Raw genomic sequence first — 14,090 nt, forward strand, 5'->3', positions numbered from 1 at the left:
CAAGAAGAGAGAAACAGCCTTGAGACTCCTCAGGCCTCAGTGCATCAAGTTGTAACTCTTTTTTTCTGGTTACACCTGAATAGTTAGTGTGAGGCCAAATAAGATCAACCCTCTGAAAGACTCCTCAAAACTAGATAACCCTAAAGTTGCCTCCAGGTGTAAAGTCAGGAATACTCCTCCCATGACTGACCTGTATCTGCCTGGAAGAAATTAAACGCTGTCCCAGCCAAAGTGGGACACTCTTTCGAAAGCCAACTTCTAGATTATCTATGACTAATCCAAGTATCTTGAAAAGTAGAGATAAATATAATAGTCTTTACTGTCTCCACTGGTGTGTGACTTAGAGAAGATTCCACAGTTTGGGGCTATATATGAATTATAGTTAGGCTTCTTTATAAGTGACATAAAATTCTTCAAAGCAGTGGTTAAGATAAGTATTTCTTCCTCATGTAAAAGCTGGAAGGAAGTCAGTCCAAGGCTGAGATGTGTCTCCGTAATCTCTGGTTTCTTACTTTGTATTTGCACTTTGCTCAGCTTCCATCTGCAAAGTCATTTCATGGCCTAGGATGGCTGCTGGAACTCTAGCCATTAGGTTTGCATTCCAGCCACCCATAAAGGAAAAAGAAGAGCAGGACACTATTCCTCCTTTAAAATTAGAAGTTGTATACACTACTTCTGTTTATATCTCTTTGACCACATGCCATGTTTGGTTGCAAAAGAGTCTGGGAAATGCTGCGTTTATTCTGGGCGACTGTTACAGGTTGAGTTGTATCCCCCCAAAAAAGATGTGTTGACGTCCTAATCCCCAGTACCTGAGAATGTGACCTTATTTGGAAGTAGTGTCTTGACAGAGGTAATCAGGTTAAGATGAGGTTATTAGGTTAGGCCATAATCGAATGTGAATGGTATCTGTATAAAAGGAGGGAACTTGAGAAATAAGGACAGATACACAGAAGAAAGACAGCATGAAGACACACATGGAGAAGATGGCCATGTGACTGAAGTGTGCATCTATAAGCCAAAGAATGGTCAGGATTGTAAGCAAACACCACAAGCTAGAAAACAAAAGGAAGGCCTCTCCCACAGAGCCATCAGAGAGAGCATGGCCCTGCTCGTACCTTAATTTCATTCTTCCGGGCCCCTACAACTACAAGACAATGAACTTCTGCTGTTTTAAGCCACCCAGTGTTTGTATGTACTATGGTAGCCCTAGGATACTAAAACAGTGGCCATGTGTCCAGAAAAAAATGGAGGTTCTATTAGTAAAGAGGGAAGAAAAAATGGATATATGGGGACAACTAATAGTTTCTGTCATTGACCAGCATAAGCTGTACAACCATCCTTCAATGAGTATTTATTAAGTACCTACTGCTTGTGGGGCCCTGTGAGGATCCAGTGGTGAGCAAAGCCCATGAGGCCCCTGCCCTCATAGAGCTTCAGGTCTAGTGATGAGGCAGATATTAATTATTCACACAAGTATTTAATTGTGAACTGTGGTATGTGTGTTTGGCAGAACCATGGCTGGATACAAAGCTTGAGGTCTCAGATACAACTTTTTGTGGTTTTGCATGTTTCATTCATTTTCAGAATTCCATGATGAAGACTAAAATCATGGGATGAGTCTGTCCTTTTGCCTTCAGCTTCAGAGTCTCTTCATTCCATCTGCCATTTGAAATCAAATATTGTTGGTATTATAGTTACAGCTTATGGTTCTCAGAGGAGAGCCTATTGGAGAAAATGAAATGATGGAGAGCAAAATGGGCAAACGTTCGTTTGGCAGAGGGTCACGTCACTGAAACAGGAATTGTGGATGTTGAGTTGACCAAATGCTTTGTTTTGCACATTGTGTTCCTCCTCCAGTCTCCTCCACCTCAGTAAATATCATTACCGTCCATCCATTTGCTTGGGCCAGAAAACTAGAAGTAATGCTTGCTTTTCTCTTCTTCCTCCAACTTAGGAAACTTCCCAAATGTATCTCAAGGGCATCTGTCATTCTTCATTTCCCCAAATCCAAACCACTGTCATCTCCTACCAGGACCACTATGGCCCTAACTGGTCTCCTTACATCTACTCTTGCAGCCTCATAATCCATTCCCCACCTGGCAAGCAAAGGAAATCAGGTTCTGCCACGCTGCTGCTTAAGATTCTTCATTGGTTGCACATTGCCTTTCCAATGAAATCTAAAAGCCTTACCAGGGCCTACACAGTCTCACATGACCTGACCTCTACCTGTCTTTCAAGTCTTATCTCCTTGCCACTCTCCTTGCTCACCTGCAGGAACACCTTTTAGCTCTCTCTGTAGGGCTTTTATACTTGCTGTTCATTCCTCCTAGAATTCTCTTCTCATGGCTTGTTAAGGATCACTTCTGACCTTTTACACCTCACCTTACACGCTGCCTCCTTTTCATTGGGACGGAAAGTCTTCAGAGTGTGACTGTCCACATCTCATTGGCTGGAATTGTGTTGGGTGGTTATTTCCAAGGGGGCTGGGAATTCAAACATTTCACTTTCCAACTTCTTTAGCAAGAAAAAGAGGTTGGGGTGAGGTAAAGTGAATCAAGCCTATAGCATCTGCCACAGCCTCTTATCTCTCTAGGATATATGCTCTGTAAGTGCAGGGATGGTATAATTCCTTTTTTACCATATGCTTAATAAATGTTTGTTTGGTCAATAAATTCATTTCTGCAGCTAAGGACAATACATCCTCTAGTCTAGGTAACATTTCTACTTTCCTAGAGCAAAAAGGCTTGTCAGAGTAGCCAGTAGCCAGGGGAATTTCATTCTAGCACCTACCATACCACAGGACAGCTAATAGGTGCTCAAAAAAATTATTTTAATCTCATCTAATTGATTCCATTTATTTAAGTCTTACTATTTCTGTGCTATTAAGTAAAATCTTGGAAGGTGACCCCCAAAACCCCTTCATTATTCTAAGGTAGACAAACAAATATAAAATGTACCGTAGACCAGACTGACAGAACCCAAGAATGGACTAACCGTTACCAAAGGGAAAGGGCCTGGGGAGCATGGGTGGGAAGGGAGGGATAAGAGGATTAAGAGGCATTGTGATTAGCATACATAATATAGGGGGGGGGAACAGCGAAGGAAGTATAGCACAGAGAAGACAAGAAGAGGGTCTGTAGCCTCTTACTATGCTGATGGACAGTAACTGCAATGGTGGGGACTTGATAATAGGGGGAATGTAGTAATCAATGTTGCTCATGTGAAATCTGAACATAAGACTATATATCAATGATACCTTAATAAATAAATAAAAGAAAAAAAATGTACTGTAGACCAGCAGCAACCAGATAAATTCATTTGAAAATCTCTAGCTAGCATCTTGACAGGTACAAAGTTGATACTCATTTTTATTTTTTAAAAGGATTTGAGTATATAAGTGGATGTCCAGACAATATATTATTTCAATCAGATGTAGCAATAGACAGCACTGAACAAATTTGCGTGAAAAGTTAGTTTTTCCACTTATCATTTTTGGGCATATATCCCAACCTTTCAGATTCAGTGGAGAACTAGATTTAAACCCTTTAGATTTAGTAGAGAATGAATAAAAACAGTTCTAAGATAAAGCAGTGTTTGTTGAGTGATTTTACATGCTATGCACCATACTAGGGGTATTCTTTTTTCTGTTTTATTATTGAATAGTAACAATCTTGGGACATAGGTATTGTCTCCATTTTTACAGATAGAAAAAATGAGGTTCAAAGGGTTAAGAGTTTTGCCTAAGGCTAAGATTTCTATATGAATTCAGATATGCCTGGATATGGTTCCTGTGCTTTGGAACCATTATTGTATACATGTGAAACTGATTATATCAAGAGAAGATGTAAGCCAAAAATACCCTTAATATTATATGGGTTTAGATACAAGCAGAATATTACATTTGGGGGCCACTCTGTAATAGTTCTCATCATATAATGCCTTCTAAGAACATAATACTGATAGGTGGCATTCTTACAAGGTAAGAAACTCAAATAGTAAAATATTTCAAAGTGAAAGGACTGAACTTTGGAAACTAGAAAAAATATGTTTTTGTCTGTGAAGTTTCTACCTCCCAAGGATTTGAGTAGCCCAAATCTATTGATCTTTAGGATGCAGTATGATAGTCAGCATTTGAGTTGGGCTCCTGAATGAGTATTTTCTGTTGGCAGGAAGCCCAAAAGCATGAACCCTAGTGTCTCATGACACCAAGTGTAGATCCTGATGATGTGATTGTAGATAGCCTGCAGCAGAGTCTGTACTGAGCACCATCAACACCTTGTTACACTCAGGGCTTTAGTATCTGGTTTTCCTTATTCTGTGTTTTGACTGACACTGGTTCAAGTGCTTATTCTGGCTGAGTGCCGTATTTAGACTACTGTGTTTGCCTTACAACTTCATTTTCTGCCCCATCAGCCCTTCAGCCACCATGCAAACACATATTCATTCCACCAATACCACCCTGGAGTGCAGGGTCTGGAAACCTGTGGATTGGCAGAGACCCAAGGATGCCATGGTCCCCACAGGACCTCTCTGGCCAGTAAGTTTTGTAGGTCCTTTGATGTCACTTTAAAACTAGTTGGGCTTCTGAGAGGTGAAGAAAGCCATGGACATTGTTTAATGGTTGTTGACTCAACTTTTATTTATGGTTCTTATCTAGGATTTTGCATATTAGTAGTTTTATAAATGAAATGTGTTTAAAATTCAACCATATATGTATATATGTCTGTTGAATTTCCAACACCAGTGGTAGTATTATTTACACTATCAATCAGAAATGTAGGGCTAGAAAGATTCCACCAATTATTAACATTATCTTGGGGTCATATGCCTTTTTGTGAATCTGATGACAGCCAAGAATTTCTCAGTCTAACCTTCGTATAGGTATGGAAAGTAAGCCTGCCTAAATGAAATGACTTATCCAGGATTGAGTGAGATAACCAGAACCAGGATCTGATAACTCCTGACCATGCTGATAAATGAGACACGTGTGATAGATCAACTTCAATGCTTAGCTCATTGGGTCCTGAATTTATATCATTTCTACCCTCCGCTACCATACCACTACCACCATAGTCGTTTCAGTCATCAGTAAGATCTGGGCTGTTGGAATGTCTATCATGTTCAACTGTTTTTAATAATAAATAATAACAGTAGCACCTTGCTTTTGTAAAACACTTCAGAGAATGTTATATTTCTCTGACTTCCTGAAATAGACTAAGTCCTGTGCACTCCATTTTAAATGTAAGAAAATCAAGACCCCAGTAAGTTGTTCAGGGCCAAGTAAAGAGTGAATTCCAGCTCTTCCCATGCCTCAGATTCCTTTTGGGGTACTGGGCATGCACATAGTCCACATTTAAAACAAGCATAAGCAAGAACACACAGACCCTTGCATGAATGAATGCCCAGACCAGTTTTTGTTTCCTAAGCCTCAGTATACATCAGAATCATCTGGGAAACTCCTCAAAAACACCCAAAGATATGGACTCAGTTGGTCTGGGGTGAGGCCCAAACATCAGCACATTTTGGAATCCCCCAGGTGATTCTAATGTGCCACGGCCAGGAATGAGAATCCTGGTTCCAGACCTCTTAAAAAGTGGTTCCAATGCTGCGTGATCCCTTCATGTTGTTCAGTAACAGGCTGCACTGATTTTCATGCCCTGAATTAAAGGGAAGGCAGTGTTCCACAGTTTGTTTTTGAAGTACATTGCAAAGGCATTTGGATGGTGTACTTTTGGTATTGAGGTATTTCCTTGCGGCATATCAGTTACAAGCACATTTGGAAATTAGCTCCACTTCATATCAAACTTGCATGAAACCCAACAAGTAAAGAAGCAACCCCAAACCTCAGTAACACTAATTTTGAGCCCATACTGCTCATGCTCTGATCTTAACTCCTTTGAATAATCACAGCAGTGCTGGGCGGCATTCAAGAAGCCCAGCTTCCCCTAATTACAGTGTAAAACAAAGCTCCTGTTGCATGTCTCATACAGAGGGATTGAATTTCCGGATGGGGTTTCAGCCCCAGTTGATGATGAGGCTGCCAGGGAACAGCTGTGGCCTTGTACCCTGGGAAGCCTCCGCTGTTCTCTTTGGGCCGCAGAGGTTTTTTAAAAGAAAAAGAAAATATACTGTATCCTGTCCCAAGGAAAGTTTAAGGCTGGTAGAGGTCCATTTATTATTAATCCCAATGTATTTTGGGTCTTTCACTTTAAGAAGATGGATGTTTCTCTGCTGAGGAAAAAATGTTGACTTTTGTCCTCTCTTCCTACCTAGACCTGTAGCCACCAGATTTGGCAGAAGTTTGTGCTGACTGATAAGAAGTCACATAGCAAGGTTTTAAGTGGAGCTCTCTTGCTGGGGCAAGGAAAGCCAGAGAGCCACATAAGGAGGGCTCCCAGAGCCCCCCTGCACCTCAGAAGAGAAAGCTGCCTTTGTCATGGCCCCGTGTGACCAGCTGTGCTCCCACAGGGGACCACCATGCCCTAACCGAACTGTGTTCTGGGCGGGGTGGCTGCCGGCCTGTACCCACAATTGGGTTTGATGAGATCAAGTTCCAAGGCAGAGAGCCAGAGTCATCGAACCAGGCACACACCACAGTCTGGTAGGTCTGGAGGCGGCATCACTGTCTCATGCCTTCTCCAGGTCTGGGGCAGCAGACCAGCATGGGGCATGCATGTCTGGCTCAGCTGGAATCCTATGCTGTGTGCCCATGTGTGGAATATGGCTTATATGCCATGGGTTCTGTGGGGTCCGAAGGCATTCTCTCTGGAAGCTTCTGATCTTGTGGAAATAGGATATATACAGAGAGGTATCTGGGAAGTTGGGGGCTGTAGGGGGAAACACATGTCTGTCTATAATTAGGTGTTCCATTGTGCAGTAACAATTTCATGCCCATGCCCGCCCCTTCACCCATCACCTGTCTGTCAGTCAGGGGTCCCAAAGGAGACTCTTCACCCAAGCTCTCTCAGCTCTGCAGGCCCATATTCCATCTCAACCCGGTCCCCAGTGCCAACATATCTTGTCAGCGTGGAAATGCCCTTAAGTCCCTATTCATCTTTGCCGTAAACCTGCTTCTCCTGTTAATCCTCAGCCTCCCATCAGCCCTGCCTGTGCAGTGAGCTTCCATTTTTATGCCTTCCTTAGATTCTCACCACCACACCTTGAGTTCTGGCTTTTTCATCCTCAGACTCAAGCCTGGTGACTAGCTCCTTTTTTACACTTCTTTCCCAGGGTCTGGTGGTGGGTGTGAGTTTTCTTGGTGGAGGGCTGGCAGTTGGGAAGAAGAGCTGGACTCGGTGGGGGAGAGCTAGGACCAGCTGGAGGCTACTGGCCCTTCTGCCATTACCTCTCCCCTCAAGGGATGCTGTAATCCATCAAATCTGGGCATGTATATTAGTGGATTTTTTTCTATTACTCACTTCATATCCCCCGGACTCTCAGCAAGCACCTCGGTCGCTTCTGGTTTCCAAGCCTTTGCTCCTGGCTGGCTGACCCTAGGGGACTGTACAGGTAGTCGGTGAGGAAATCTCTGGAAGGCCGTGACCTCGCTGGCTGATGGGGTCTTGAAGCCGCTACTGGTCAGCAGGGCTGCCAGTCAGGGACAAGAGCTGGGTGTGGAGCAGCAGAGCAAGGACAGGCTGGGACCCTTCCACAGCACCTCTGCCTTAGCGTCTCACTGCATTTGACCATGGTAGCCATAAAACAGTGTTGGGTGTTTTATTTCCACCTTCCAGATATTATGTGGATATTTTCCTTGTGGCCAGCTTGAACCTGGAACTGCACTGGAAAGGGAATCTGGGAAATGTAGTCCTAGCTTGGCCAAGATGACACCACAGAGTTCCAATCTCTCATTTATATTCATGTTCTTTCTACTGTCTGACCCTTTGTACAAGCATGAGGAAAGGATGGGGAGAATGACTCTGAGATCCATCCAGTAGAGGAGAGGAGAGGACACCATGAAAAGGGGGTAGAGGGCTGTCCCTGAGTATTGTACCCCGTACATGCTACTGCATATGGGCTTATATTATATGCCTCTAGAGTGAGTTTGCTTCTACCATTGTCTCTGTCAGCAGAAACTGTCTTTTCTTGTTCCCTTTGGCTCCTTCGGGCAAGAAGCCAAAATGGATGAAGTATTTAAGATAGGAGTCCTCTACTTGGTCTTTTCTCTCCAAACTTCCAAAAAAGAACTGGTTCTAATAAGCTCTGGTTGTGTACACAACATGGCTTATTTCAGCTACTTTATAAAAGACAGAAGAATTATGACCAGGCTGAATATGGCCATCTGGAAAACATTCCTGGAAGCATATTTGAATGCCCAGAATGGAAGTCAGTTATCCAAGGTTAGCCTATAAATTAATCACTGTCTCGCACAGAGATTTAGCAAAGGAGTTTGGCCCTGGCTAAGAATCCAGTGGTTTAGCATTAGAAGTAAACATTTATAGGCAGGGGAGCTGGCCTAGAGGGTAGATCACTTAATGCAATGTAATGTGTGTATGTTCTGTGGGGCTAGCAGAAAGATGGAACCCGTTCTTATTGGGCTCATTATGTAATATCTCCTTTAATCTTTGCCACAACCCTGTAATGTGGGTATTAGCTATGTTGCACAGTTGAGGCTAAAGTTTGGGTCGTAGCCTCTGTTATGCAACTAAATGGCAGAGCCAGAGCCAAACGAGCCTAGGTCTGTCTGGCTCCAGAGCCCTTGGTCTTTCCGTGATATCATGGTGCTCTTCAAACATGTTGTAATTATCTTACTTTCCTGGTCCTCAATTTCTCCACCTGGATTATCTTGGCAAAATATGTTATCAACTCTGCCAGGGGTTAGGTGTTTCTCTAGGAATGGAGATATTGGAGGGAACCCCAATCTTCTGATCCATACAGTGTTCTGGGACTGGTGGGTGAGACTCCTAAAAATGATATGATTCTAATATAACACAATGTTGTTTATTGCTATACAGTAGGAGGTGGAAGATGGAAGGCTTTCCTTCCTGTCTTTAGCCAAGTTAGTATGAAACTCTCTTGATCCTTCAGCACAGGTTCTAAGGTTGCTTAGTCTAGATATCACACCCAAAAAGAGGTTGCTTCATGCTCAGTCATATTTGTAATCATTTTACTTTTCCCACCAAAACACTACCAACCAGATGGTATCCTGTGTGTCTCTGCAAAGTGCACACATACACACTCATGCACTCACACACATGTTTTATTCATAGCCCTGATCACAACAGCATTTGACTTGCTCTTCAGGCAAGATTATGTGACCAGTACAGGTCACCCCTGTATGAGTGAAATGATATATGAAGAATGTATTGCACTTGTGAAAACAAAGTTATAATGCAGTTATTTGCCTGCTGAATAAGCTTAATGTGCAGTGCATCTTGTACTGTATCTTTAAGAATCTTTTGCTTGTTAATTTTGCATTTTGGAATAATCCAGAATAAAAGCATAGTAACTTCTGGATAATAAGTGGCCAATAATAAATATTCTAAGAGCAAACTGCTAATTGGGCAAAAGGTTCTTGTGGAAAACAGTGACCAAGGGCAAGGCTACGTCTGAAACAGACCTTTGGTCGGTTTTGGCTGGAAGGGGGGCAGATTCTATTTGATTCCAGCAGGCACTTGCAGTTTCTCAATTTGAAACAAAAATCCTTCACTGTTGCTTTTTGTTGTTGTTTTATTGTGAAAGAAAGTCATTTGCACAGTTGACTTTCCTTCAAGCCTAAGTGTGCAGTCTTTGGGGAACACATAGCTGTATAGCCTGCTCAAAATGCTCAAAGCTTAGAGGAAGATTGTAATTCTCTGGAGAGAGGATCCAGTGTTCATCCAAGAACTGGATCTCTGCCTCCTCCCACACCACTCACTCCAGCCAGTTGCATATTTGGTGGAAAGATTTATGGACTGAACATACAGCTGCAAATTTTTCCTTTCTTTTTTTTATCCCCCCAAAACAGTGTTCTGCTGTCAAGGTTGTTTATGCACTAAACACACACACAAATTATTTATTACAGTAGTGTTTCAAATGCCTAAGTATTCTTGCAGAATGTGAACTTTTTATAAACACAAAGCATCCTTTTGATGTAGGGAATTAGGTCTATAGATGTAACTAGCAAGTCTTGATTCAGTTTATGTCTCCATCTAGTATGTTAGTGAAGGACTGTGTATGAGTCTAGTTACACTGTTTTCACGACTCCAGCTCCAAAGCAATTTTGTTAAAGGGACTATCTTTTGGACAGGACCAGAGATTCTTTAATGGAATTCCACTGCTCTATTTACTTTAAAATTATGCTGATTGTTTACCATGGCTTATGGATTCTCTGTCCTTGTAGGGTTCCCCTGGATTGGGAAAATCCTCTTATCACCCTGTGTTGTTTTTATTTTTATTTTTATTTTTCATTTTTGGTCTGAATGAATAACTCCAACTCAAAATCTATTTCCATTTCCCAAGCCAGACCCCATACCAGCTTTCCTGGGAGTGGACCCATGCAATGATCTGTCTTTCTTTCAATAATCTGCCCTCAGTGGGCTGTTTGTGGGGGTAGAAATTATGTGGGAAGAAGGATAGAAGAGAAAAAAACAATATTTATTTAACATTCACTGGTATGAAATAATCAGATTCGTACATCAACATATTTGATCCTCCTAATAAACTTGATCCCCACCTTACAGATGAATAAAGTATAACTCTAAAAATTTGTAACTGGCCCAAAGTCACATAACTGGGAAATTATAAATGTGAGAGTTAAAACATTTTTAGTGCATTATATATAAAACGCACCAAGTATTCATACAAATGTCAAGTTATTACAAAGCAAACTACTAGTGAATCTAGTACTACCACCAAGAATTCTAAGACCATAGATATCTACTTTTCAAATTTATATAACTTCTCATATTGTTACAGTGTTGGGTACATATCTAGGAGTGGAATTGCTGAGTCACAGGTCGTGTATGTGTTACATATATGTCATGTACACATACAGACTGATTGTCTGCCTCATTGTTTTTTTTATTGAAAGCAGAGCAGAATAGTTTCCAACAATTATTATTATTATTATTGAATTGTCAATTTATCCCTTGAATTCTGTGAATTTTGTGTTCATATATTTTGGGCTTTTCTTGTTGTGTATGTTTGGTACATATATTTGTTAGGTATATATATATATGTTCACAATTTTTGTATCTTCCTGGTGGGCTGAACCTTTTATCATAATAAAATGTCCCTCTTTTCTGTAAAAAAATGCCTTTGTCATAGATTAAGTGCCTGTGGGGGGAGGGGGTCAGTTTCTGGACTTTTAATTCTGTTACATCTGTCCGTACACCCAAGGCTTAATAGTACATCTCTTAAACCATTTTTGTTGTTGTTGTTGTTTCTATACCTAGAACAGGTGAGTGCGTGAGAGATACTCTCATCTTACATTCGTCCCTTTTTATTGTTGTGAGCTTCAGCTTACATATCTAGAAATAATGTCTCCTTTGCAAATTTAATGTAAGCAAATTCCTGGCCTAGTTCTTGGCATAGACACAATCAGTAAACTAACGTTGGTGTTCATAGTAAATTATTAACCAAGAGAAGTTATTTTTCACATTATTTTCACATATATTTGAGATCATTCATAAAATTATTTTTCACATAGAATTTTACAGCTGAAAGTCCCTTTAAAGTCCCTAAAAGTATCAATCTTTTTCAGCCGAATTTATCAGGTGAAGAACTGATGCTTGGAGAAGTGAGGCAGCATGTCCAAAGGGAGACCTAGCTCACTGGGCACAGACCTGAGTCCAGAACTTACCTCCTGACTCCCAGTTCAGTGCCTTCTCCACTGCCTACGCTTAACTGTACTCTTGGAGAAATGCTCACTGGGGAGGGAGGAAGCAAGGAGACGATGAGGTTACTCCTGGAGAAATATTTCTTAGGAAAACCATTTTTGCTGCGGATAAACCAAGCTCTATAGGCAAGCAGAGGTGGCCTCACAGTGAGCATGGCAACAACCCATGCCATGTTGATCGGCTGATACCAACAGCCTCACCCACCTACAGAAGATAGATGGTATATTGAACCTGCTGCTGTCCTGTTTCTATGGTGAAGCAAAGATTGCAGCAACATCAAAGGAGTGTGAGTGGAAGTCGTAATGCCAGTTAGAGGCACAGATTAGGTAATGCAATCATTGCGACAAATGGGGTGGTGTGGCGCTTGCTGGCTGGGTTGTATGCAGCATTGTTACCAGAGGTGATTAGACAGCCTACATTAATGTTACGTCTTTCCTCCTGGAACCTTTAAAATCTTTGCCCAGGTGTCCCTAATGGTCATTTCACGCTAGCAGAAGAGAGGAGCTGCCTATAGTGAGAAGGACCTTCTTCCTTCTCTAGATTATAAACACATGTGATTACTTGGACCCTGGTTGAGGATAATAAGATGACATATACCCCTGCTGCTGCTGGCCTAGATGTAAAAATTAAAAATGAGCCTAAATCATTCTTAAAAGAGTGAAAATGCCCCTTACGGCTCTCCATCATTTTTTTCCCTGCTAATGTTAATGGTAATGAAGGTGGTGCTGTTGGTGATGATCAAGTGAGCATTATTCCATTTCATGGTGGTAGAAGGAAAAATCAAATACAACATTCTTAAGAAATTTGCTTGTGTGTGAGGGGCTTAGATGCCAGGTTCAGGTGTCCATCCATGTGTGGTCAGTTTTAGGGAAGCTGATTCTCTATTACTTGGGAGCCAGGGTAGCCTAGGGCTTAAGCATATGAGTTTGGCGTAAAAATCCTGGCTCTACCACTTAATTGCTCCAGGTCTTAACTTTTCTGAATCTGGACCCTTGACTGTTGAGATGGAAACAACAATAATAGTCTCTGCTTCATAAGGTATGTTGGGAATTTTAATTGAGATTGCACATGTAAAGAACTTTGGGAAAACATTAGGTTCCTATCAGCTATTAGAGTGCCGCCCCCTCTGACTGGCAGGTGGTGGCCTAAGAAGTGGGCTGGCTGCACACCTAACTTACACGGTCGCATGTCAGTTATATCTCAGTAAAGCTGAGGGACAAAGAAGTTATGAAATGACCCTCCCCACCCACTCCACCCCCCAAATAAAAGAGGTAGTCTGGGTGTATGGATCAAATGGCTGAGTTTCACAGGCATGGGTAACAGAGAGGAATAAATAATAAATAATAATCAGAAATAATAAATCATCCCCAAAAGATACTGTTTTATTTAAATGTTTATACCATTGCTTTCACAGTCTCTTATGTCCGATTATGAAAACCATGGCCTATGATTTGAAACAAGGCTTAGAGAAATAGGAGCAATCAAAATACAATGTCTTCTTTCTAAACTCTAAACTGAAACAGCTTTCAAGTATTTCTTAATCTACTCCTGACTTTCCTTGCTCTGGTTCATGCTCAGCCTTCTTTTCTTTTTTTTACTTGGCTGTCAAAAAGCCTTAAGCTTTATTCTCAGCAGGTCTGATTATGGTGTGGATTTGTCACATCAGCAGTTGAAAGGTGGTGGCTTTAAAAGTATGCATGGTCTACATTTTCATTTCTCTGCAGTTGATACCTAGGAGTGAAGAATTACTGGGTTGTATGGTAAATTTATGTTTAACTTTTTAACAAACTGCTTCCTTTCCAAACTGGCTGTTCTATTTTACATTCTCACCAGCATTGGATAAGGGTTCCCATATCTCCGCATCCTCACCAATATTTGTTACTATCTTTTTATGTGTAGCTGTTCTAGTGGGTAATAAAATATCTTAATTGTGACTATAATTTGCATTTCCCTAATGACTAATGATGTTGAACATCTTTTCATGTGTTTATTAGCCATTTTTGTATTTTTAGTGAAATGTCTATTCAGATCTTCTTTTTTAATTAAGTTTTTTTGTGTTCTTACTGCTAAGTTGTAAGAGTTGTTATATATTTTGAATACAAGTCCTTTGCAATATTAAAAAAAGTGTGTGTGGTCTAATGGCAGCAGATCTGGTTATTTTGGGTATTGTGTTTTGAGCATCTTGGATATTACCTCTCATAACAGTTCCAAACTTATGCATTTTATACATAGTTATTATTAATTTGGAAGTCAAAAAAAGATACCAAA

At 41.1% G+C, this 14,090-nt stretch overlaps 1 protein-coding gene across 4 annotated transcripts in view; it reads left to right on the top strand.

The window, feature by feature from the left end:
- The window catches only part of DEPTOR (DEP domain containing MTOR interacting protein), a 145,171-nt gene that overhangs the window by 109,515 nt on the left and 21,566 nt on the right, over positions 1-14,090 (top strand). The window contains exon 9 of one of the 4 annotated variants that reach the window (XM_073230019.1): positions 6,277-13,966. The exons of the other annotated variants lie outside the window; for them this stretch is intronic. Within the exon in view, the coding sequence (XP_073086120.1) occupies positions 6,277-6,453 (177 nt within the window). The 3' untranslated portion in view covers positions 6,454-13,966. Of the gene's footprint in view, positions 1-6,276; positions 13,967-14,090 lie in introns of those variants that run through there. 4 annotated transcript variants of the gene reach the window in all.

This window comes from Manis javanica, chromosome 2, assembly GCF_040802235.1.
Source record: "Manis javanica isolate MJ-LG chromosome 2, MJ_LKY, whole genome shotgun sequence".
NCBI classification, from domain to species: domain Eukaryota; kingdom Metazoa; phylum Chordata; class Mammalia; order Pholidota; family Manidae; genus Manis; species Manis javanica.